This window comes from Mytilus trossulus, chromosome 14 (genome assembly GCF_036588685.1).
Source record: "Mytilus trossulus isolate FHL-02 chromosome 14, PNRI_Mtr1.1.1.hap1, whole genome shotgun sequence".
Classification (NCBI taxonomy): Eukaryota; Metazoa; Mollusca; class Bivalvia; order Mytilida; family Mytilidae; genus Mytilus; species Mytilus trossulus.
In genome coordinates this window covers 5201448-5228479 of record NC_086386.1, presented here as the reverse complement: position 1 = coordinate 5228479, position 27032 = coordinate 5201448, and the positions used below count along the sequence as shown (strand labels likewise).

The window sequence follows — 27032 nt, the reverse complement described above, 5'->3', positions numbered from 1 at the left end:
AAGATGGTGATTGTTTGATTGCTCCAGTAGCAAATAGTACAACTAAAGCAGCGGCACAAAACCCTACCCTACTATACACATTTAGATGTAGGAAACCGTGTCAAATTCTTAATGTAAATGCATATGTTGGGCACTATCATATTAAATAAGCATCATATCGATACGTTTAGATGTTTAACTTGCTAGTTTTCATTGATTCAGTGATTTTTCAGTGTGATATTTGCAATCAAGAGCGCTAGGCGTTGGGGGTTTGTATTACAAGCTGTCTATCTCCTTTTCCATTTTAATATGGTTTCCTATAAAGATTGTTATAGTATGTTTGTGATTAATCATATGCATTTTGAGAGCATTACTCTCACATATCAGAGAATTTTATCACAGTGTTTTTTACAAAGCTAAGGAAGCATGTCATATTAGAATGATTGCTATTGTATGTTTGTGATTAATCATATGCATTTTGAGAGTTTTACTCTTGCAGATCATCAAGACTTTTATATAATGGCATATGCAGATCTATTAAACTTAAAAGTTGTATTTCTAACAGAGGTGTTTAAAGATGGGCTTTTGATTTGATGTAATTATGCCTGTGCTGTTGCTATGCATTTGAAATAATAATTGTTGGTTATATATCTTATCAGCATGTTCTGTGATTTAAATGTAATGTTTGTATTATGTGAATCGAATGAAATTATTAAAATTATTCATATTGGATTCAGGATATGGTCTATAAAAACTGTGTGTGTGTTTTTTTTGTTTTTTTTTTCAGACAAGGAATATAAATGTGGTTAGATATATAGGCTTAGTTGGTTTTCTGTTACAACTTATTTCACATTTTGTCATATGAAGGCTTTTGTTTATAGCTTACAATATGGTATGGGCTTTGATGATAGATCAATGAAGAAGGCCTTACAGTTGTAACATCTTTTAGTATGATACTTTGATGGGGTTATAAGTTTGTATTTGACTAAATTATATACTCTTCTGCTCATGAAATGTATAAAACCAAAGTGTTATAGATAGTTTTACTTTTTTCATGCATTTGAAATTTCAATTAAGAAATTTCAAATTTGAAGCTTTGTAACCATTTTGAAAAAAAAATGTGAAAAAGTTAGATTAGATTGGACTTTTTTCTGTGTATATTTGGGGTATAATGCTAAAAATTAAAACTTCAAAATCTTCAGTTGCAATCACTTCAGGTTAGGGTAAAATTTATGCTAGATTGACTGGACTATTTGTTTTGTGGTCTCTGTTGGATATATGATTAGCATTCTTACCATATCTCCTTATTGTTATATACAATACAAGGTAAATAAATCTCCTAAAACTTGTAAGGGGACAACATGTATTGATGGTTATGGGTGGAATTTTTATGTTCCAAATAGTGTTATTTATAGATTGTCCTTGATCATCTCAACAAGATTGATTTTCCTGCTTGAGCTGGTATGTCGAAAGTGAGAAAAGCAATCGAGTTGAGATGACCAATGATAATCTCTTTATCGCTCTTTTGCCTACGATGATGTTTTCAATTTCCATGTCAATTTCTTTGACAATACCATGTGCGCCCTTAGTTTCTAGTGATAATTTTTCATATCACTCTACTGTGCTCAGAAAGGAAATTATCAGTCGGTAAGATAAAAGTAAAATTTCGCAACATAGCAATAATATGAATTACAATAAAATAAACATACAAATGTATACATGTTTAATATAAAATGAATGTATAAAACATAATGACTTCTAGTTTAAAAATACAATGAAAGTATCATTAAAACCTTTTCAAAATATACAGCAATCAAATGATCAAATTGGTGTATTGTCAATATATTAATAGAGTGTTCATCTGTTCAAAAGTTGTTATAGAAACAACACCAAATCCATAGACCATTTGTAATATTAACTTATTTTAAAACATGATTCCATTGCACTAGAACCTGTTCTTGCTTCTTTCAATCCAGTCTTTTTAACACAAGAGCTGCCATGTAAGTCTATGGTAAGTTTTATATCTCCTATATGTGAGTCTTCACTTGCAATATCTATCTGCTTTCATCTTCTCTCGCCTAATAACAATATAAAACATTCTTTACTTAAGACTTTGACCAATGTATAAGAAGAAAAAATTGGCTAGAATGTTAATACATAACCTGCCTTTTAATTAGCAGAAAGCATTGACCTAAATATAAAACTAAGATGAAACAAGGAACAATCATATACTTTAAGATTGCAAAGGCATCATTAAAATTTGGAGGTGTTTTTGTTTTTTCTTGGCATGAGTATTTTATTTGGTGCCTTCTGTCTACAGTCAATTGCAAGCTTTTCTTATAATACCTAAAGCAAAAGGTATCTGAGGTTTTTCAATGTAAATTATTTTTCAGTTTTACTAGAAAGGCTTTAGCTTCCTAGTTGAATGACTTTGTTCACCGGAATACTGTGAATTGCATCATTTTTTTGGAATATCAGTTTTCATGCATTGATGAAAATTTGCATTTTCAAGGATATCTGATTCTGTGCTTTCCCTATTCTAGTCATACAAAGTCTATTGAAAATATGTAATTCGTTGAAAATTTTCACATGTTTCTACAAAACTTGCAAAATTTGTTATTCAACAAATAATGATGAATCCACAGTAATAAATCTAAAACAATGAAGTCCATACCTGTCAAGCATACATTCATGAAGAACGCCACCTTTCTTGGCTTTCTTTAAACTGCTCACATCTTCTGCACTTATCTTTAATTTTCTGTCTTGATAGCTTTGAAATTTTTTCCTGCAAAAACATTTGCACCAATTACTTTACATGAAATCAGACTTATGGTGAATTAAAGCTTGTAACAGGGTGTGTTATATATTTAAGGTTGAGGACAATAATTATATGATAACTTAATATTTCTATTTCAAGTGGAAACATGATGATAATAGAAGAACTTTGATGTATTATCCATTCTAAAGATTTAATTGTTAAAGGATCCAAATAAATTTAGCCAGGTTCAAAAACATTTACCATTTTGCTTTATTCATCCCATATGAAATGTTATTTTCTGATTGCAACAACATTGTGTCAATAGAAAAGGTCATTTACCATGGTGTTTGAACATGTTTGAAAACAAAACATCACTGACTCAGTCTTCTAAGCGGCTTCTATTTAGGCCTAAAAAAAATAATGTTGTATTTCCGATCACCCCCTTGAAAAATTTAAGGGACGGTAGGTAGGGATTTTTTTTTTTTTTTTTTTTAATTTTTTTTTTAATATATATTATTATGCTTCATTGCTGTCTCAGTTTTATTTAAAGGCAGGGGCACTTTGTTCATTGCTTAAGACCATTTGACAATTTTCAAGATGATTGTGTGAGTTTTTATCAGCCTTATCCATTCATTTTATTTTGTGTTTTATATATACGATAACTTGGTTAAAGAATTCTATACATGAATCATTTATTTTTGATATTTTATGAAGAGTATTTACTCTTAATTATTATATTTTCTCATTTTCAACATTCAACTTTTTAACCTGTATAGGGCCCCATTACTGCTTTGCATATACAACGAAACTAACGAGGTGTTACTTCACTGTCAAACTTCATATCAAAGGCAATTCATTACATATCTACTGTTAAAATAATTATAAACTGTGAAGTATTGTATAAAAGCTTATTTTAATCAAAGCATAGCAATGTACAGTGTACATATTATGTCATAGAAACAAATCTATTTTTAGAACAGTTTATTTTCATATCCCAGGTAAAGGAAAGTCGGAATGCAAATAAACTAAAACAAAATGTTTATAATCTTTATTAAAAGAAACAAAATAAAATAACACATATGACACTAGACAAATAATTTTTATTAGAATAAATCAAAATTCAGTATGTTGTATGTGGATTACAGACGTTCATCTTTCTTCAGGGATTTCCTGATCTGTTCTATCGATGTTATTTGACTCTGTCATTTGGCATTTATATCCGCCATGATATTTGACTCTGTCATTTGGCATTTCGGATACAAGCATACTCCGCTTTAAAATTAGGGGTTGTTTTCTTTTAGGGCGATAAAGAGATCCAGGGACTTAGAATCTTTTATTTTCTTTCAGAAAAAACGGTCTGTAGGTATACAAATTATTTTTTTTCCCACATCAGCTGTAAAAACTTTTGAGTCGGGAGGTCTGAAGGACGGTCAGTCGGGTGACCGGAAAACACAACATTTTTTTTTAGGCCTTAAACCATCAAACTAATAACTACATTGACTTAATAGCATAAGTGATACATTTGTGGTCTCTTAACTTTCATTGCAGATGAGATTCCATTCTCAATTTTAATTTCTCAATATTGAACAATTTAAAATGTAGCACATTAATAGTATATGGATAATAGACATTAAAATTACAAAATATGACACTTTTTGTGCATTGAGTAGGTTGCTATAACTTTAACTGGATGGATTGTGTGTAAAGTCTGTCACCATGGTCATACAAAGTTTTTACAGTAAATTCCTATTGTACAGTTTTTAATCTTTTAAATAGGACCTTTTGAAATGTAATACTGACTTTTCTATCTGATAAACTTACACATAATTTATTTCTGCATCTTTTATTTTGCCTCTCTCCTCCACAGGTATGTTTGCAAATGGATCTGTTTCTATATTTGCATTAAGTCTGATCTGCAATGAAGTTTATTTTCATTATTTTTAAATAAAAATGTGAATTATCTCCCCTAGACTGCAAACATATCATATTATCAATAATTCAAACACTGAATTTCTAGACACATACATACAGAAATTATTCAAAGATAAAAGCTATAATATAATATAAAATATTGTAATTATTTTTTCATTTGAATTCTTTATTGTGTAGTTCACTTAATGTTAGTTCCAGGCTAGTAAAAAAAACTATCAAGGCAAACTCACTATTCACACGTTAAATACAATTTATTTTGTGTTTAAATGTAAAAGTTTGAGGGCTGTCCACATTTGCAGAATTAAATAATATAAACTTTTATCAGGGGCAGATCCAACATTTTAAAAGGGGGGTCCCAACCAAGGCCAAAAAGGGGGGGGGGGGGGGGGGGGTGTGTTCCAACTATAAGTCATTATTCAAATGCATTGATCGTTAAAAAAAAAGGGGGCTCCAACCCCCAGAACCCTTCCCCTGGATCCACCACTGCTTTTATCTTATGGAAATAATTGGTGTCTCCAGGGAAAATACTCTTGCTAGTCTCCCCATAGTAAGAAAGTCAGTGTTTTACTATTCAGTAAGAAACTGGTACATACATTACTTGTATTTTTAGACATTGTTTGTAGTAACATCAATCTTTCTTTATTACAAGTTTCACAATGGCTTCAAATGAAGTATCTTGGATAAACCACAAACTTTAAATTGGAGTATGTTATAAAGTTTTCCAGAACCTTTATATTTTGTATTGATACAATGTGTCATTAGTAAAACTATACAGAGACACATTATTTACTTCCTAATCAAGGCCATCAATGACAATTTATCATATATAAATGTAGGTTAATATGATTTGACTGAGCAAATATATAACACAGTTGCAGAATAACCAATAATTCAGAAGTTTAGGAGAGGAGTCAATTCAAATGATATAGAAAATATGGGTAAAGGATTGCTCATACCCAGTAAGGGACAACATCAAAAGATCGATGTAGGATAAAAAACTTAAATCAAAATAGTTTGAGGGTGGGGGGGGGCAACATTGCTGAAAGTTTTGTTAGTCTAAATGTATCCCTATTGGTCAATCAATTTTCCCAAGTTAAGTTAAGTTAAGAGGGGGGTAGGGGGGGGGGTCAGTGAAAAAACTATGTGAATTAAGTTTTTTATCCTTCATTGAACTTTTGATGTCGTCCCTAATTACTTGTTGAAACTATCAACCAGTATATAGTCTTTTTTGCATCCAGGAAATGGAAATAACATGTAAACAGTTAAAGAACTATCAACTTGAAATAGTCAGTTTTAGACAATTTCTTAAATAAAATAAATTTATTTGTCAAAGATTTTTCCTGTACCAAGGCAGGAAAATAGCCATTGTTATATATATATATATATATATAATAGTTCGTTTCTGTGTGTATAACATTTTAATGTTGAGTTTCTGTTGTGTCATAGTTCTCTTATAATTAATATGTTTCCCTCAGTTTTAGTTTGTAACCCAGATATGTTTTTTTTCAATCGATTTTTGAATTTGAAACAGCTGTATACTAATGTTGCCTTTATTTACAAAGAAATAACATACTGAGGTAGAATAACTGTTTCTAACTTACTTTAAGCATTTCACTTTCCCCAGCTTTCTTACTGTTACAAACAATATCTCCATCATCGTCATATGATAAAAAACAATTATTACTGCCATTCAATGCCATCCTACCCTGAAATAAGAGAAAAGGATTATTTCTTATCAATATCTAGTTTTAATATAATAAATTTTAAACTGAGCAGACTTTATTTGTAACATGACAATATGACAGAAGATCTTATCAAGCCTGGGATTGTTGGGACAACCAAGTATTAAAACAATCTAGGTGGAAACCAGGAATGGCACGATGAACAGGTTATCTGATTGACAGTGGGTAAAGTATCAGCAAATAGACACAATGTGAAGCATTTTAACAGGGCTTACTAAGCAAATTAGGTTGAAATTGTGGCTATAGAAAAATCAATGTGCAGCAAACCAAACAGTCGTATTTATTATGTGGAGAACAGTCTTACAAAGTTTGTTACAATGCTAAGCATGATAAGATGCCCTTTTTGTTCCTAAGTACTATACATTCTAAGCTTATTCTTCATTTCTGTATTTTGAAATTAGAAATCTGATTTTAATTTGTCTATTATAATTTTGGTTGTAACGTACAAATTCAGACCAACCTCTTGAAAAACTGGTTCCCACTGTTCCCTTGCTCCTATAGCTTCAGATCGTCCAATTACACCATCATCTGGGTCAATACTAAGGTATTTTCCATAACCAGATTTAATGGCTATTTTTGTCTCATTAACTTTTACAGCTGTCAGTATTTCTATTGGATCTGGTTCCTCTCCTGAAACGATAATGTCAAAATGAATTTGGGAACCAGAAAAAGAATTCTCATTGTTCTTATTACATTTCTGATTTTTATTATTTTTGCGCATGTACATGTATTGTTGACATCAATGTCATATAGAATGAAGCAGGCTTTCATAAATTTCCAGAAAATTTGTCTTTTCATTGTATTTGAGTGTGGCTATTTATGAAACTATCCTCTCAATGTATCAGATCGAAAGGCTGTACCACAATATCTTAATTGTTTACAGTTAAATAAATATATCTAAATATGGAAGCGTAAGAAGGGAATTCGTAAGTTTTCATTTTTCAGTTAATAATCATATAGCAAATGACCATACATTACACATATATCCAAAAAATAAACAATCCTTCCTCTCTTTAACATTCGTTTTAATGGAATAACCTTTGAAAGAAATCTATAGTAATGCCATCAAATTTTGATTGTGTAGTATGATATATGCTTTTACACATTTAGATAAAGAAAAGGCCTCAATTTGCATCATAATACTTTATTCAGGTTCTGTCAAGAGTAATTACATTGTGCGTAAAAATATATTCCAGTGTTTTGAGAGCAAACTTGTTTTTTGTTCATTTTTTGTACATAACTAAGCTGTTAGTTTTCTCGTTTGAATTGTTTTACATTGTGGTATGGACTTTGTCCATTGTTGAATGCTGTATAGTGACCAATAGTTGTTAATTTCTGTGTCATTTTGGTCTCTTGTGGAGAGTTAAAATGTATCTCATTGGCAATATACCACATCTTCATTTTTTATATTCAAAGTGACTTTGTTGTTATTTAAACAATTAAGAACTATTTTACTTTTCTAAATAAAAGTAACCATCTGATTATACTGTAATCAAAAAAGAAATGTTAGTCATATTTTTTATTTTACTGAAAATTGTTTATGGGTATCTATCAGTCTATCTCTATACTATGTTATAGTAAAGTCAAATGTTGAAGTTTTAATCAACTTCATCGCCAAGCTGTAAGTACCAACCTTCATCCCTAGGTGGCCCCAGTTTAAATCGTCCATTATCTTACCTTCATCCCTAGGTGGTCCCAGTTTAAATCGTCCATTATCTTACCTTCATCCCTAGGTGGTCCCAGTTTAAATCGTCCATTATCTTACCTTCATCCCTAGGTGGTCCCAGTTTAAATCGTCCATTATCTTACCTTTATCCCTAGGTGGTCCCAGTTTAAATCGTCCATTATCTTACCTTTATCCCTAGGTGGTCCCAGTTTAAAGCGTCCATTATCTTACCTTCATCCCTAGGTGGTCCCAGTTTAAATCGTCCATTATCTTACCTTTATCCCTAGGTGGCCCCAGTTTAAATCGTCCATTATCTTACCTTTATCCCTAGGTGGCCCCAGTTTAAATTGTCCATTATCTTACCTTTATCCCTAGGTGGTCCCAGTTTAAATCGTCCATTATCTTACCTTCATCCCTAGGTGGTCCCAGTTTAAATCGTCCATTATCTTACCTTTATCCCTAGGTGGCCCCAGTTTAAATTGTCCATTATCTTACCTTTATCCCTAGGTGGCCCCAGTTTAAATCGTCCATTATCTTACCTTTATCCCTAGGTGGTCCCAGTTTAAATCGTCCATTATCTTACCTTCATCCCTAGGTGGTCCCAGTTTAAATCGTCCATTATCTTACCTTTATCCCTAGGTGGTCCCAGTTTAAATCGTCCATTATCTTACCTTTATCCCTAGATGGCTCCAGTTTAAATCGTCCATTATCTTACCTTTATCCCTAGGTGGCCGCAGTTTAAATCGTCCATTATCTTACCTTTATCCCTAGGTGGCCCCAGTTTAAATCGTCCATTATCTTACCTTCATCCCTAGGTGGTCCAAGTTAAAATCGTCCTTTATCTTACCTTCATCCCTAGGTGGTCCCAGTTTAAATCGTCCATTATCTTGAGCAGCCAGATATCTCATATCATCCATCTCTATAGCTGTGTTACCAGATATGTCATCAAACTTCTTAGCTATCCACCAGCCACCTGAAATATATATATCAAATTCTAAGTTTATACCCTCATTTAGTTTCTTATCAATAGTATTCTGTGTAATGTTTTTGGGAATCTGTCTTTAATGTTTTATAAAAGTCTTTTGTTCATAGTGCTGCCTGTCCCAGGGGCTAGATCCGCCAATGTGTTCATTTGTCATAAGACTAATAATTTATTATTAAATTTGAAATCTGGACAATAGACGCTAGTTTTATGCCTGTTACTTTACTGTCTTCATTGAAAAGTTTCATTTATTTATAAATATGTGAGTAAATGCCTGCAAAACAACCTAAAAGAGCAACATGTACTATCAAATGTATTGAAAGCCTTGTTTACCTATGTTTTTTTTATTTATCACACAATCCCATGAAACATGTATGTGTAATCAAATTATATTTTTGGTAATTTTGTCCTTATTCTGAAATGAAATCTCCTACTCCTGCAGATCAAAGACAATTGCTAGTATTATTTTGAACTGTTAATTAAGTAATTTTCAAAGTCCTGTTTTTTGCTTTTGTGACTGTTTAAAGACACTTTGTTTATTTGTGTTTTTGTTGTTGTTTTTCACCCAGGGAAGGGGGCAGTATTCATTTTACCATGTTTTTCACTATCTCCTTTTTCTGGTTTGGGTGTATCTGTGTCAATTTCATCATGTTTCCTTTTCTTGTGCTTCTTGTGTCTGCAAAAAGAAAAAAAAATATATTAAAATTCAAATATTCTAACATAAAAATATGGATTAAGGTGGTACCAAACACATGTTTAACAAAAATATAAAAATTTCTAAAATTTTTAACCAACCGTTTTGTCAGAAAAATTACAATAGTTATATAGCAGTTTGACAAACACTTATTTTGATCATTGTGAAGCTTTATATTGCCTTCACAAGGCAACGTTATTAAAACGTTTAGCTGATATTACAGAGTTATCTCCCTGTAGTGTTAGATACCACCTTCATGACCTTAATGTCGAACTATGAACATGATGAAATTTAACAATGTACACATTATATAATTAGTGCAGTATTAATATCAAACATGTTTTTACCCCAACATACATATAGCGTGCTGTTTGTTGTGAGCTAAAGCTCTGTGTTGAAGACCCTACTTTGACCTTTAATGGTTTACTATTAAACATTGTGTTGTCTCATTGGTACTCGTACCTCATCTTCCTATATCTATAAACATGATGTACTACAATTATAATTAAAAAGACTAAAGTGTTATATCCATTACTTTGTAATAAACCATTTATTCATGTAATAGTTATAATAAATACAAATGTACTTTATTACTAGTACAATTCATTTATTTAAAGTCAGTTTGGCAGGATACATTAATCTCTTTTGTATACAAACTGAAGTCATCATTATTGAGAGCATCCAAATATACAAATGTCTAAAAGTGTTATCTATCATGTCAATTTTTTAATCAGATGTTGTTTTGATGGGTTGCTGATTTTAGTCATACATTGTCACTCAAAACAATACAGAAACATGTCCACAATAACATGAATAAGAGAACAGTTAGTCCCCATGGGAATCTCAATAAATGGAGGATATACAGATTCTCAATCATAATGAACAAAAATGTTATCTAGAAAAAAATCAAGTTTTTAAAATTATAAAAGACCAAACACTACCAGAAAATAGTAAACACTATAAACAGGCTATTGTTTCAAATACATAGTACAAGGAACATGGTGACTTCACTCAGTGCTCATCACTTTATTATCAGAATGTTGTTCAAGTGTTGATATGACATGTGTATATGTATGTGCAGAGATTTTCCAAACCTCATTTTGGGTCAATTTATAGAAGTTTATAGACTGTTACTAACATTCCTGCAAGATTTTGTTGCTGCTGTATCATTGTTTTTTGTATACAAATCTCTTCAATCTTGTTTGCAAATTCATGCAGCTCATGCAGTTATTCCTTCTCAGAATGCAGGAAGGGGCCATGTCTCTGAACCCCAATAGCAAGTGCCCTCTTTTAAAAAGACTAACATTTTTTCACAAAAGCAATCATTTGTTTTTCATTTCACAAACAACATTTCAAATTGTATGGGCCTTTGGCATTTCCCCATAGCACTAGGAAAATCACTGATATGTCTCTAAGCTGACCATGCTGACCTGGTGTCGATTTGACTTTTCCTATGCATGGCTATACATAGTCCAAATAATTATGACGTCTTGAAAGGCTATTATAATTGGTTTCTTTGACGCCTTACTTCGACTTAAGGCGTCAAAAGAAAAAAAATTATAATAGCCTTTCAAGACGTCATAATTATTTGGACTAGGCTATACACTGAACTGAACATTGCTATATATACATTGTCATTGACATGCTATCATGTGCTATAGGAGATAGATGCAGAATAATTCAATTTGACCAGGTGCTAAATTTCAAGTTTTCTATGGCCGTATGGGTGAGGTTTGACTAGTCCAAGATTACTTAGACATCCAAGCGCTGATTTGCCACGGCCCGAGCTTGTCTGGCATAACAGTCGTTGGACGTCAGAGTAATCTCAGACTAAGGTTTGACCAGGTGCTGATTTAACTTTTTCTTTAGGTGCCGATTTGACTTTTTTTTATAGGTGCCGAATTGATTTTTTATATGTACCGATAAAAAAAATATTTTGGGATAGTAGAACCAGAAAAAGGTAACATGGTTTATAAAAGCAACTTTTGAACAGTTAATACGTTATACTTCTTATCTTTGTGTCCCTTTAACTTCAGTTTTCCGCCTTTTACAAATGAATAAGAATCTGCCATTCTCTGGTAGAGTAGTATAATTCTCACAAAAGCTCTCTGCTCACAATTCAAAAAACAAAAACATCCCAAATCGTCTGAAATGAGAGTAAAATTAGAACGATTTCCGGATACGACCCAAAACGGAATTATATTCAACTAAAGAACGTGCAAAAAAAATCTTAAAAATAGCTTTCGGTATACTGATTTGTGTATTGAAGATTATCATATGACATACTTGAATAAGCAAATCTAAGAGATACTCAGTGTTTTCTCTTTTAATGAAATTAATGTCTTCGGAACAATTGCTTCATCAAGTACGTCCTTGACTTCGAATCTTATCCTGAAGAATTCAGTTCCTGTTGACGGGGAAAAATTATTTGTGTCAAATATTTGTAGAGATAAAAAATACATTTTTCAGAAAACTGAATCAGGTAAACAATAGTTAGAAGTTAATTAATTCACCAGCTGACCAAGCCAATTGTCATCCAATAGACGTTAGCCTAAACATCACTTGACATCACTTGACATCAAAGACATTTTTTTTTAAAGAAAACTGAATCAGGTAAACAACAGTTTCATGCGTAATTTCATTAGGTCAATCATCATCCATAGGACATTAAACATTACTGTGATTACAGAATATTGTGATATTTTTATATACATGATATACATGATATAGAACAATGTAGAAACAATGCAAACAATCACAGACAGAGTTTGCAGTGATATTGTTGTCTTTATTCAAAACTACTTCTACCCTTTTTTATTGGGAAAATATGGGTCATTTTCATCAAATTGGGAAATTTAAAATAGACCATGAATTTGAGTGAAAATTTAATTTACAGACCCATTTTCAATAGTCAAACCCTGCTTTAAAATAAGACTCCATTTTGTGAGTGATGATACATAAATAGACCCTCAAATGTGCACATATAGTCATTTTAGGTGAGAAAATTGTTTAAATGAGTGTTTTTCAGTTTGAATTCATGCACAATTACTGAGACTGCACTGTTTGGGAAAAAAGTTGTCCTTTTGGGAATAATTTTAAGCCGTTATTTTCTCAAATTGGGATTCTTCTCCAGGGGATAAAGCCTTTATTCTCCACTAATTTAAGGCAAACAATTTCACTGAAGTTTGCACTGTTTGTGTTTTTTTTTTTATAAATACCCATATTTGTTTGAACAATTTTGGGGTTTAAATTTCTTTGTTATTTTTCTGAATTAGCTCTACACAAGTTGACCTGAGATTGATCTGCCATAATAATGTCATCGAAACTACACTCCTTATCACTATTTACATGATTTAACCAGATGTTAAGCAGGGCTCAGCTTTATTCGACCTTAGAGGTTGAACCCTGATCAACGGTTGGGGCAAATATGGAAACAACATTCAAGCTGGATTCAGATCTAAATTTGGATTGTGATTAAAAAGTTGACACAGCATACTAGGTTTCTGATACAGAATGAATGTGGTCTAATGAACTTAAAAATTTTGTTTTGACTTTGATCAATTCACTATGCTGTTGAATATTAATCCTCTCAAAAAAATGTTTGAAGAAATTTCCTTTTTAATCAGATTTTTGTGACAAAAATGTCGGTTATTGATTTGGGGATGTACGGCGTGCAATCAGGAGGTCGTGCGAGCGGCAACCAAATGTTGTCCATGCATTTACTCTTGAAATTTTCATATGTTGTTACTGACAACAAAACGAAGGTCAAGTTCAATAATAACTATTTTGACTTTTATCGTTCAGGAGTTATGGTTCTTGAAAGATTAAAAAATGGTGTTTCCAGTCGGTCTGAGACCATAATTATTTTGTAGTGCATTTCTTTTAGAACATAAATGAAAATAAAAAAAAATCCCACCTGCGCTTTTTCTCAAAGAAACTTTTACAGTGTGTTGTACTACCTTTGGGACAAATTATATCAAATTGGTAGAAAACTTCATCGGTTTTAACTCAAAATATGGACAATTTTATGTTGAGAGCCTCTTGAAATCTTTTGACAGCTTCCGAAGTACTAATTTTCAACCTTTTTCAGCTGGACCAAATCACTACTTTCCTTTAAAATTATGGACCTAAATTTTTATGCCCCATCTACAATAGTAGAGGGGCATTATGTTTTCTGGTCTGTGCGTCAGTTCGTCCTTCTGTCTGTTCGTTCGTCCGTCCGTCTGTCTGTCCATTCATTCGTCCGTATGTTCGTCCCTCTGTCCCACTTCAGGTTAAAGTTTTTGGATTATTTTAAAAAAATGAACGAAAAACAAATATGTAACACATAAACAAAGTACAACCACTGAACATGCTGAATTACAGACTCCTGACTTGGGACAGGCACAAACATAAATAATGTGGCGGGGTTAAACATGTTAGTGGGATACAAACCCTCCCCCTAACCTGGGACAGTGGTATAACAGTACAACATAAGAACGAACTATAAAAATCAGTTGAAAAAGGCTTAACTCATCAGATAGACAAAAAAAAAAGTGGACGTGGCCGGGTACTAATAAATCCCGACATACTAGCAGTTAACTGACATGCCAGCTCCAGACTTCAGTAAAACTGATTGAAAGATTATGATTTCATCATATATATATATATGAATATCAGGCACAATCCTTCCCGTTTAGTATCATACCATCATAACATATATGAGAAGAACATAACCCGTGTCATGCCAACAACTGTTTTTTTAATAAATGTGTTTAGTTCCGATGCAAAGACCCTAGAAGTGAATCAAAATTAACGCCAAAATAAGCAATCTTTAATGACCTTAGTATCGTAACTATATCCCTTCTTGATAAGTCTTTTAAAGGTTTTGTTAGTTTCTGAGGTGAATACTGACATTTTTGTGCTTTATAAAGAATATTTCCATAACAAATTGGATGTGAAATACCTGAACGTATAAGAAGTCTGCATGTTGAGCTATATTTAGGAATGATGTCCTTATACCGATGATAAAATTTAGTAAATGTTTTGACTAGTTTGTGATATCTAAAACCCTGGTGTAATAATTTTTCAGTAATACATAAATTTCTCTCGTTAAAATCTAAAACATTGTTACATACACGAGCAAATCGTACAAGTTGAGATATATAAACACGTAAGATGGTGACAAGGGAACGTCACCATCTAAAAATGGATAATTAGCAATCAGAAAAGAAAAGTCATCTCTTTTATCATAAATTTTAATATTAAGCTTTCCGTTAGTGATATAGATATCAAGATCGAGGAAAGGGCAGTGGTCATTGTTAGTATTAACATGCTAGAATAGTTCTGGAATGAGACTATTTCCATCAGATAACTTTTGTTGTAAGTGGGGTTGTTCCAATAATATAAAAAAGAAGATGTGGTATGATTGCCAAGGAGACAACTATCCACAAAAGACCAAAATGACACAAAAATTAACAACTATAGTTCACCGTACAGCCTTCAGCATTAAGCAAAGCCCATACCAATAAGGTTACCTTTAAGGAAATTTGATATTGAACTTCATTCAACTAAAAAAGGTTGTTTGTATTAATATTGTTGCTTGCTTTAATAAATCAGCTTTGTAACAATTAGAGTTTTCCATATTGCCAACATAACAAAACACAACACTTATTGCTCACTGTTGATACAGTGGTTTAAAGTAAAATTTTAAAATAATCATCAGAATTTTATGTTTATCATATTTATCTGTATGTTCCTGTTCAGATAAAATCCCAGTAGATCAATGATGAGCTCTGGTAAAACTAAGTTTAACATCAGTCCTGTGTAACTTATTTAGAATTATCATTTTCAATAGAATGTACTGTACCTTTAGTCCAGTCAATCTAGCATAAATTTGACCCTAACCTAAGAGTAATTGCAACAGAAGATTTTTAAGTTTTAATCTTTAGCATTGTAACCAACATATACACAGAAAAAGTCACATTGAAAATGTAGAATCTAACTTTAGAAAAATATAAACAATACCAAATATTCACATTATTTTTTCAAAATGGTCACAAGCCAAAAATGTGCAAAAAAAAAATAATATTTCAGTTTTCCTCAAGTTAGATTTTGTGAGACTTTTTTACTGTGTATATTTGCAGAGTAAACATGGAATTTATTAAAAAAATGTCAAGTACAGTGAAAAATTATGCAAATTCCATAATTAAAATAATTCCAAGTTGAAATAATAGCCTGTTACATTTTGTACTCTGTGTAGATGTAACAAATTTAATATGAATTTTTATTGATTTAATTGTAAGCATACAAGGAGTTAATGACCAGAAAATGTAAATTTATGTAAGCTGACTAAGCAAAGTATATGTACTTATAGATTGTGTTTTTCAGTTTGTGAATTCATTAAAAATGACAGACAAAATTATAGGTGAGACTTTTTCAGCTGCATATTTTTTTTCTTTTCTTTGGGATTTTGTCTTTTACTTCTCTGTGGGAATTAACGTTTAACTGAATGTGTACAAACTTGATTTTGGATTTTAAAAATATAGTATAATGAATTAACATTAGAAGTTTTTGCATGCTGTTGAGAAAATATCAGTTTATATTACTGAAACTAGTGTGCTGAGTAAAGTTACAAGTTCTATCATGTCTATTATATCGGTATATGGAAAACAATAAAAAAACAACACTAAAATACTTTAATACAAAATTGTTAATATTTGAATCTATTAAAATTAAGATGTACACATTAGTATCTTTGCAAGTATTTATCTCTCTTCTTTTTCATGTTTGTTTTTGGTTGAAGATATTTTATGCAAGTATTTTTCCCTCTTTTTTTTGTTTGATTGGAGATACTTTAGTTTATTCATATGAAATTGGTGGAACCTTAATCAATTTCATTACATTAACAACATTGTTAAATGACCACACGCATGAAGAGGGTAGGTGATGTGAACAACATTATAAGCTATAAAAGACCAAGAAAAGAAATGAGTTTACATCAATCTGTTATAAATCATATGATTGTCAAAACTGCATTAAATACAGCCATTTCCTCAGAATGAGTTTATAACATGACAGTTATAACATATTTATATCTCTAATATGAAATTTAATTTATATATTAATACTGTGTGTCTTATAGTTTCTTATCACTGTTTATCACCACGCACATTATTTTTGTTTTTCCGTTATTGATTTTTAGGTTTTGGGTCAATTGTAATCAGATCAAATTTAATATATTTATATGGGAAAAGGACTGGTAAGGCAAGTCAAATGTTTAGTACTTTGTAGACTTTTCTTTAAACTTTTTAACGTTTTTCAATTTTTGAGAGTTTTTAATAATTGTATATTGTATGATTTTCTTTTCCTTGAAATTAGACAAAGCAGTAGGGATTAAAACTGTTAGCCTCTATCATATTTATCCCAATCAGTAAGGAATTCAATAAGTTATGTTAGATATGCGCAAACTGTTAAAAATTATAAGAATATTATTTGTGATGTCACACATATCTAGCATGTCTATAGTCAGCATTTCAATTTTCCAAGTTATTGAAAAATATAAAACTCATAAAATACTTATACCAGTAACATGATGGTTACTTTTAAATAAGTATAACAAATTTATTGACAGTACATTAACGTGACAGAATTAAATGTTTATTGAAGCAAGACATGCATAGGAATACATTGGTGTGTAATGTGATAGAGGTTTATAATAAATAGAATCATACATTAACAATGGATTCAGGTAAGGAAACTAAGTTGTCCCATCAGGCATCACAGGGATGGGGGCTCGTAGTTTTGACTGTGTGTAAAAAGTGTATAACAATGTATTCAGATTATTGTGTCACTACTGACATTTACAATGTACCCCGGGGCACCCACATCTTTTTCTAGTCATATGAAATGTTTACGTCAAGTACAAATGAATATTGAACGAGGATACCATTTTACCTGTTTGATTCAGAATCAAATATCAAGTCCTGGATGTTTTATTTGTTCCTTTTATTATGTTTATTATTTGCGCAATTATATACAAGTATAATGAAGACCGTAATATTAATTGTTTCTAATTTTTTTTGGCGTATATTGTGTAAACAGACCAATATATATATATATATATATATTTATGTATATGAATGAGTTTACATATTAAAGATAAACAAATATATTTAAATCTTAAGAAGACAGGTATAGGTAGAAGGAACAAATATTATTATTTCAGGCTTTATACATTAAGTGGTTTATATTAGATATTTTAGATTAATAGACCGTATCATTGGCTATCATATCACATCTCCTTATAAATATATGGAATATCATTTTTGTCAGGTAAATATTTTCAACTGAGATTTTGTCTGACTTAAAATCTGTAAGAAAAATAAAAGAAGTAGTTTCCGTTGATTTTCAAAACTCTATCATCCATTTGTCATCATGACCATTCAAAATTAGAGGTTTTAAATTAGCATGTTACGTTTATTTATTTTTACCTGAGAATATACTGCTAGGTAGGTAATATTTATTAAAAAAGAGTATTTTAAGTAACAGAAACCAGACACACAACTTAAACCAGGATGTGATGATATTACAAAATTTGAAAGAGAACAATTACATCACAGATAGAGAATAGAATATTCTGGATGCGCATATATATATTATAAATAAGTGTTGTTTATATATTACAGAGATTAAGTTGATTTATTGTTCAGAGTAAAAGAAGGTAAAATGTTTTGGTCATAATTATATTGTAATTTTAATGAAAATGTTGATTGATAAAGATCTAACAAGAGTGTGCTCTAATATATGGAGTAATAAATGAAGATGACTTGCATGCAAGAGTAAATTATGTAGGCCTAGGATTTTTACATGGTTTAGTTAATAGACTATTAAAATCTCTTATGAATGGAAAGTTGTTAACTCTAAAATCTCAGTCAAATTGATTATATGTATTGTAATGCAATCTGATTAAACAAAAAAAAGTCATGTAGGACTGCTAGTAACATTGGGAAATTTCTGACATTCCTTTAATTTTAGTCCAAATGACCAACAAATTGGTTGTTCTTGGTTTTTACAATCAATACATTTAAATAGCTGGAGTTGACTGAAATTTCATACTCCCCTTTGCTAGAGTTGAGGGTACCATGTTGAAGTTTTTTGTGTGTGAGATTTGGCTGAAATTTGCAATTATAGATTGTTCCGCTGTAATATAATATTGTACATCTATGTTAATTTAGTTGACTTAAAGTTGAGCCTTACTGAAATATATATATTGAACTGATGGAAACTAAAAAAAGGAAAAAATGACATCATTTGTTTTATGGATACCTAATATAATTGAAATAGAACTTAGGGAGTTTCTCAATTGTGTTGCATTACAATTGAGAGAGTTCTACTTCTGTTTCTTGACAGTTCTGATGAGAACATTGTTTATCTGACCTTTATTTGATGAGCATGCAGACTCTTAATTTAGTCTTAAAATAGTTCCTCCTTTGAAATTGTTTTGAAGACTCTCTGAAGTATAAGTATAATGTTACATTGTTACAGTTTGACTTACACAGTTCTGTCAACTTGTCATGAAGCAAATGTGAGTGGCAACCCTGTAACCATGGTAACGATGATGTAGATGAGTTTAATATTTATTTCATTTTGCATATTTTAGGTAAATGTTATAACTTATAACATTAGCATATTTTAGATAGTTCTTTATTACTCATCATTTTGCATATGTTAGGTAAATCTAAGTTAATACATATCATTTTGCATATTTCAGATACAGATGAAATGGAAAAGACAGCAGTGTTAGAGATAGATGGAATGACATGTCAGAGTTGTGTGAAAAATATAAAGGCTGGTCTGGCTGAGGAGAAAGGAATTTACAGTTTAGAGGTAGGTTATTTTTGAGGGTTTAAAATCTATACATTATAAGAGAAAGGGATTTTCAGTTTAGAGGTAGGTTATTTTTGAGGGTTTAAAATCTATACATTATAAGAGAAAGGGATTTTCAGTTTGGAGATATAGGTATAACATCAAAGCTGGCCTGGCTGGAGAGAAAGGAATTAATAGTTTCGAGATAGGTTATCTTGGAGGGTTTGAATTATATAGTTGACAACAGAAAGACTAATTCAGCTTACAGCTTGCACATGTAAGATTTTGGTGAAAATTAGAATTTTTTATACCATTTTTTCATGAGCCCAAAACAATTGTATTCAATTAAGTCCAGGTAAATTATAATCACTCATACTATCTTCTTTTGCAAAACAATATTTATAAAAATTGATTTTCAAGTTCAAAGTTGGGCATTATCATTTATTTGATTGTCTAAAGTAAATATCCATCTATTTTATGCATGGGAGATAACTCTGTAATATTTGAGATATATGATAGAGTTACCTCCCATTACATATTTAAATGTATATGGTTTTCCTTTAAGTTGTGCTACATTTATGTAGTTTTATTGGTATTCAAAGATGAAGTGATGATTTATGCAACTATTTTTCCTTTGATTTTTATACGACCGCAAATTTTGAAAAATTTTTCGTCGTATATTGCTATCACGTTGTCGTCGTCGTCCGAATACTTTTAGTTTTCGCACTCTAACTTTAGTAAAAGTGAATAGAAATCTATGAAATTTTAACACAAGGTTTATGACCACAAAAGGAAGGTGGGGATTGATTTTGGGAGTTTTGGTCCCATCATTTTAGGAATTAGGGGCCAAAAAGGGCCCAAATAAGCATTTTTTTGGTTTTTGCACTCTAACTTTAGTTTAAGTTAATAGAAATCTATGAAATTTTGACACATGGTTTATGACCACAAAAGAAAGGTTGGGATTGATTTTGGGAGTTTTGGTTCCAACAGTTTAGGAATTGGGGGCCAAAAAAGGGCCCAAATAAGCATTATTTTTGGTTTTCGCACAATAACTTTAGTTTAAGTAAATAGAAATCAATGAAATTTAAACACAATGTTTATGACCACAAAAGGAATTTTTATATTGATTTTGGGAGTTTAGGTCCCAACAGTTTAGGAATTAGGGGCCAAAAAGGGACCCAAATAAGCATTTTTCTTGGTTTTCACACCATAACTTTAGTATAAGTAAATAGAAATCTATGAAATTTAAACACAAGGTTTATGACCATAAAAGGAAGGTTGGTATTGATTTTAGGAGTTTTGGTCCAAACAGTTTAGGAATAAAGGGCCCAAAGGGTCCAAAATTAAACTTTGTTTGATTTCATCAAAAATTGAATAATTTGGGTTATTTGATATGCCGACGCTAACTATGTATGTAGATTCTTAATTTTCGGTTCCGTTTTCAAATTGGTCTACATTAAGGTCCAAAGGGTCCGAAATTAAACTTAGTTTGATTTTAACAAAAATTGAATCCTTGGGTTTTTTTGATATGCTGAATATAAAAATGTACTTAGATTTTTTATTATTGGCCCAGTTTTCAAGTTGGTCCAAATTGGGGTCCAAATTTAAACTTTGTTTGATTTCATCAAAAATTGAATAATTGGGGTTCTTTGATATGCCAAATCTAACTGTGTATGTAGATTCTTAATTATTGGTCCCGTTTTAAAATTGGTCTACATTAAAGTCCAAAGGGTCCAAAATTAAACTAAGTTTGATTTTAACAAAAATTGAATTCTTAGGCCTCTTTGATATGCTGAATCTAAACATGTACTTAGATTTTTGATTATGGGCCCAGTTTTCAAGTTGGTCCAAATTGGGGTCCAAATTTAAACTTTGTTTGATTTCATCAAAAATTGAATAATTGGGGTTCTTTGATATGCCAAATCTAACTGTGTATGTAGATTCTTAATTTTTGGTCCCGTTTTAAAATTGGTCTACATTAAAGTCCAAAGGGTCCAAAATTAAACTAAGTTTGATTTTAACAAAAATTGAATTCTTAGGCCTCTTTGATATGCTGAATCTAAACATGTACTTAGATTTTTGATTATGGGCCCAGTTTTCAAGTTGGTCCAAATCAGGATCCAAAATTATTATATTAAGTATTGTGCAATAGCAAGAAATTTTCAATTGCACAGTATTCAGCAATAGCAAGAAATCTTCAATTGCACAGTATTGTGCAATAGCAAGAAATCTTCAATTGCACAGTATTGTGCAATAGCAAATATTTTCAATTGCACAGTATTGCACATTAGCAAGAAATATTTAATTGCATAATATTGTGCAATAGCAAGAAATTCCAATTGGATTTTAATTGGAGTTATCTTTCTTTGTCCAGAATAGTAGTTGAATCAACTTAAATCATTGTTTTATACAATATACAATGTATATTCACTGTTACTACCAACTGATAGATTAAAACAATCTTTACCATTCAGTGATAACATGTCAAGCACTTTTTTTTACATTTTAATATTTTATGATGTATTTAATTGAGTGGTTATTGTTGCAAACTTCATTAGAAATTTGAATTGAGATCAGTTTTGAAATAAGGGAAAGGGGGATGTGAAAAAAAAATTGGGGGGTCAATTTTTTTCATTTCAGATTTCATAAATAAAAAGAAAATTTCTTCAAACATTTTTTTGAGAGGATTACCCTAGAGAAAAAAATCAGTGGAATTACACTGGAATACCACTGATATTCCATTGTAATTTCCACTGGAATTCCAGTAATTATCAATGGAATAATTTGGCTGGAATTCCACTGGAACTACATTGGCTTTCCACTGGAATTACAGTGAAAATTCCAGTGTTATTTCACTGGATTCCAGCCAAATTATTCCACTGATAATCACTGGAATTCCAGTGGAAATTACAGTGTTATTTCACTTGTATTCCAGTGGAATTCCAGCCAAATTATTCCAGTGGAATGCGAATGTAATTCCAGTGGTATTTTTGCTGCAACTCCAGTGGAATAACTACAGTTCCAGTGGAATTGATACTCTGACATATACGCCCTATTGCTGGCCTTAATATCACTACTTCTGAGAAACACAAAATATAGTGATTCATCATATGATTGATCTGATCATATTCAAATAAATAACATTTTTAACATCCTATCCATGAACAGAAAAATGTCCTGCATGGTTTGTATAAGTAGAATAAAAACAGTGTCTATATGGTCAGCTTAAACCGTACCCACAAACTGATTAACTAATATAAAAATTATGTGTGATATATAAACTTCTCTTCCTTTCTGTAATTCAAAACTTGCTGTCTCTATACTTCCAACTATAATTGCTGAATAAAGGTATTAAAATGGAGTCTGCATAAAATCTGTTTCATATCATTGCTGGCAGCTCATATTTAATCCCCTAAAAGTACAAAAATATCCACAAAGAATCAATTGTTCAAGAGGTAATGATTGTATGAAGCAATAAATTCAATAGAAACAGCATTATGCATCTTAAATTGCATTGGAAGTTTAAGTTAAACTCAAATTTAGTACCCCCCCTTTAACCCTTGAAGATAAAACTGGCGACTTAAATTATTATTAACGTTTCACCAAGTTAATTTACGATGAATATTATTCACACAATTTAATTTCTACATATTAGATTATCATATATATACCCATGTACCATTTACAAGTCAGATTACGATATGTCTGTTATGAATGTGACAACAATATATCAATTTATCATTCTTCATTAATTTATTAAAATCCTAAATGTTTTATATTGCCTCAACAAATTGTATTTCATAATCATTATATGTTAAATCAAATACTTATCTGAAAACATCTGCGTTTGGATTCTCCATTTTTGTTATCCAGCGTAATCATATGACGTCATATTTGCAAGTGCGTTTAAGTCAAGGTGTCAATCTCGTCCCATATAATATCGGCCCAAAGTTCATTCGTCCCTGTAATGGTATTTCAGTGAACTTCTCAAAACCGGTCGTCCGTTGGACTACGGAAACAGCCGATTTGCGGGGTTTGCCGGTTTGTAGAAATTTTAAATCACAAGAGTTACGTCCCTTAATATGGGTGTTTGAGAATGTTTTGAAAATGTATTTCACTTTCATTAAAATATACGTTTTCCTTTTTAAATTTTAGTTTTGTATATAATATCTATCTTAAAATACAGTTACAACTTCTATTTCATCTTATTTTATTTTTTTATTTTGCAGGAATAAAAAAATAAAAACACCATACATTTATGATATTTCACGAATAATTAGATAAAATGTTCTACTCTGAATGGTCGAAACGGTTCCTATGAAACTCATTTATACGTGTGCTGTGAGTTATAAGTGTTACACCTTGTCATAACGCAATAAAAAAGGAGAGTTATGAAACGAAATTGACAGGTGAACAGATATTACAGCCTCGGACTATTAGGTGACCTAATTGAATTTAATTGACCGAACAATTTGTAGTAATTTTAAATCATTTCAGATGACAAGGCCCATTTTTCGAGAATGAGTTATAATGATATAATTATTTAAATACAACAATACCGGCTAGTATCCGATTTCAAGGAATAACCATTTAATATAATGCAAATCTGCTGGGTCTTCTTAATTTGGCCGGTATGGTGGGAGAGGCTGTATTCAGATAAATTTCAATATATAAGAAATAAATAAGGGTGATGCATTAAAACATTTTTGAACAGAATGGCAATTTAATTTTTTTTCTTTGCACGTTGCTGCAGAAGTTGTCATTAAAGCAACAATTAAATTGCCTTTCAATTAAGACATCATAATTATTTTGACTAGGTACAAATGAATTGTACTGAGAATAGTCATTAGAATATAATATAAATACTTTTTCTACCCCAAAAATGGCCATCAGTATCTAAATGATAAATCATGCAACCCAACAATGTATTCCAGTGGAATTACAGTGGTAAAATTTTCAAATGTCATTATTCCAGTGGAATTACAGTGGTAAAATTTTCAAATGTCATTCCAGTGGAATCACCAATCAAATTCCACTGGAATTTTTAGTTTTAAATGATTTACCAGTGGAATTCAAATGAGTCACTGTAAACCAGTGGAATTCCAGTGGAATCAACTGGTATTCCACTGGAATTCCATTGATATTTTCTATGGGGTAATAGTCAACAGCATAGTGAATTGCTCAAAGGCAAAAAAAAATATTTTAAGTTCATTAGACCACATTCATTCTGTGTCAGAAACCTATGCTGTGTCAAGTATTTAATCACAATCCATATTTAGAGCTGAATCCAGCTTGAATGTTGTGTCCATACTTGCCCCAACCGTTCAGGGTTCAACCTCTGCGGTCGTATAAAGCTGCGCCCTGCGGAGCATCTGGTTTATTTTAAAGTAATTTTCTACAAAATCTCAAAATTTTATTTTGTTTCTATTGCTTTTAGCAATTAGAGGTTTAAAATTTGCTTTTTATAATTTTATACTAGGCTGAAATTAAGATTTTTCCTACATTTCCCAATTATAATAAAGATTTTGTGTGGGTTAGGCTTTTTTTTATATTTGATAGAAATGACAATATTTTTTTTTATCAATATTCATAATTAAAAATCAATGCTTATTTTGACCTAACATTAAATTTCAAATTTGAATTTATGTGGTACAGACAAAATAAGATAAAACAGTAAAAAATCACAACTATAAATCATTTTAATATCTCAGTGCATTCTTTCTATATTTTCTGTACAAGTTTTAGATCCTTGTTGTTGACTTACATACAAACTAGAAGGAATGCACCTGTAATGTAATCAATGTTTACCTGTACAAAGTGTAACAGGTAAAAGATAAGACTGACTTTAAATTTTATAGATATGTTCTGCCCATGTATCAAAGGTTAGATAAAAAGGCCTTGTTCAGAAATGTGAAATTTGAAATGTTAAAGGTAAAAACAAACATGATATATTTTAACAAGTACAGATTTATAGTCATGTGTCTTATCCCTTAAAACCATATAAAAAAGAAAATCTTTCAGTATTCATGTTTCTTTAAATCACAAAACATGTTCTTCTGAAAAGGATTGAAATACCATATTCCTGTAACAATAGCAGTCATCCTGACGGACAATTGAACACATAACAATAAAGAATGCACACATTGTAAGTTAGATATAATAAATTATGCCCAATGAGAAGTAAAAGTTCCCTCTGGGTTGAGTATGGAACCAGGGACTCTTTTATAAGTCTTATAGGAATATGAGAATTTATGCAGTCCCTAAAAGTGTTTATAATCATGATATTGAGAAAAAAAAGTAGTATATTAGGATTTTCAAGATGCAAAAAAAACAAAACAGTTGGTAAGTCCAACAGGTTCTATAGGGTAAATATAGGCCAGATTAAGGACCTGTAGGTGAATATATGATTTTTGTAAAATAAAGGGTTGTAATTATCGAGACTACTTAAATCTTTACCTTTAACTCCTGTCACCTCCTGTTTTGTTTAGAAAAATAAAATATTGTACTTTTAATGTGTTATTAACCACGTTTACTGGATATTAATTTCTCACATATTAGGTTGTTACCGTCAGTAATACCTGACGCGAGGTGATGTTATGCTTTATTTCATGTTTTACATTCATTATAATGTACATTTTACCATGTTAAACCTCAAGGGAATTCACAGGATGTTTTCAGGAAATAAGAAATGTTATATAACATATATTAAACATGTCAAATTGTGAAAATTAAAGATTTTATTTTTATTTGAAAAATTAATAATCATGTTTCACTGACATTTACCTTTTTTGGGTTAATAGAAATTATGCTAATTAGTCAGAAAATCTGTTACAAGTGTTGATTTTATTTGTGAAACTTTTTAAGTTTGATTTGAAATATGCATGAAATGTGCACCTAAGAAATCTGTTGAAATATTTTAGAGTAAAATTAATAAGTAATAAAAGTTTTTCCTGAGAACTAAATATTAAGAGGATATATAAGAGAACATCAACAGCCGTCTTATCAAAACATATTTTATAACATGAAAAATAATATGTCGTTTGATATCCTGGATTAAGTAATTCTAAGAAACACCTTACCTTCAAAGGCATCTAACAGTAAACAGTGTTATTAATGGTGTAATACAAAGTTTTTACATGTAAAATGACGTAGCTAAACGTTATCTAAGGGCAGATAAGATTTGTTTATAGGACTTTACACACTTGATAAAATACTTCTCTTTATAAGGACATATTGTTCAAAAATGTCAAAGATTGGATTTATCATTACCGTAATTTATTGACATTTCGAGTTTTGTTATATTTCACATTTTTGTGAGGATGTTTTGGAAGTAAAATTAACAGATATTAAGTGTAACATACCTTGGCAAGATAAAAGTGAAAATTACAGTTAAAAAGTTGACAATTAAGTGATCAGTTATGTACAGGAGTATT

At 30.8% G+C, this 27032-nt stretch overlaps 2 protein-coding genes across 8 annotated transcripts in view; one reads left to right on the top strand and one right to left on the bottom strand.

Annotated features, from left to right (window-relative positions):
* Positions 1–1687: 1687 nt before the first annotated feature.
* Positions 1688–26984, bottom strand: LOC134695719 (protein FRG1-like). 3 transcript variants are annotated; one of them, XM_063557097.1, is made up of 9 exons: positions 26961–26984; positions 11761–11899; positions 9653–9735; positions 8925–9050; positions 6872–7041; positions 6271–6375; positions 4559–4650; positions 2654–2764; positions 1688–2057 (listed from the first exon to the last, which is right to left on the bottom strand). In XM_063557097.1, the coding sequence occupies exons 2-9, from the start codon at positions 11823–11825 to the stop codon at positions 2021–2023; spliced, it is 789 nt and encodes a 262-aa protein (XP_063413167.1). In that variant the 5' UTR covers positions 11826–11899; positions 26961–26984; the 3' UTR covers positions 1688–2020. The 3 variants fall into 3 exon arrangements, with proteins under 3 accessions (XP_063413167.1, XP_063413168.1, XP_063413169.1); XM_063557098.1 differs by lacking the exon at positions 26961–26984 and adding an exon at positions 26679–26742; XM_063557099.1 differs by lacking the exon at positions 26961–26984 and adding an exon at positions 12040–12062.
* LOC134695717 (copper-transporting ATPase 1-like) overlaps positions 12215–27032 on the top strand; it is a 40480-nt gene continuing 25662 nt past the window's right edge. The window contains exons 1-3 of one of the 5 annotated variants that reach the window (XM_063557088.1): positions 12215–12235; positions 16123–16159; positions 19505–19620. In XM_063557088.1, the coding sequence (XP_063413158.1) occupies positions 16141–16159; positions 19505–19620 (135 nt within the window). In that variant the 5' untranslated portion in view covers positions 12215–12235; positions 16123–16140. Of the gene's footprint in view, positions 12236–16122; positions 16160–17457; positions 17483–17940; positions 18067–18318; positions 18455–19504; positions 19621–27032 lie in introns of those variants that run through there. The other 4 variants (XM_063557091.1, XM_063557089.1, XM_063557092.1 and 1 more) reach the window with 4 other exon arrangements.

Bases quoted from the DNA above. Each gene is read 5' to 3' on its own strand.
- LOC134695719 (XM_063557097.1), bottom strand. From the start codon at position 11,825: ATGGCAGATTCTTATTCATTTGTAAAAGGCGGAAAACTGAAGTTAAAG. The intron at 9,051-9,652 runs GTAAAATGAATA...TATATATTTCAG, and splicing joins AGGAGATAGTGAAAAACATG to GTGGCTGGTGGATAGCTAAG. The intron at 2,058-2,653 runs GTATGGACTTCA...TATTGTTATTAG, and splicing joins CATGAATGTATGCTTGACAG to GCGAGAGAAGATGAAAGCAG.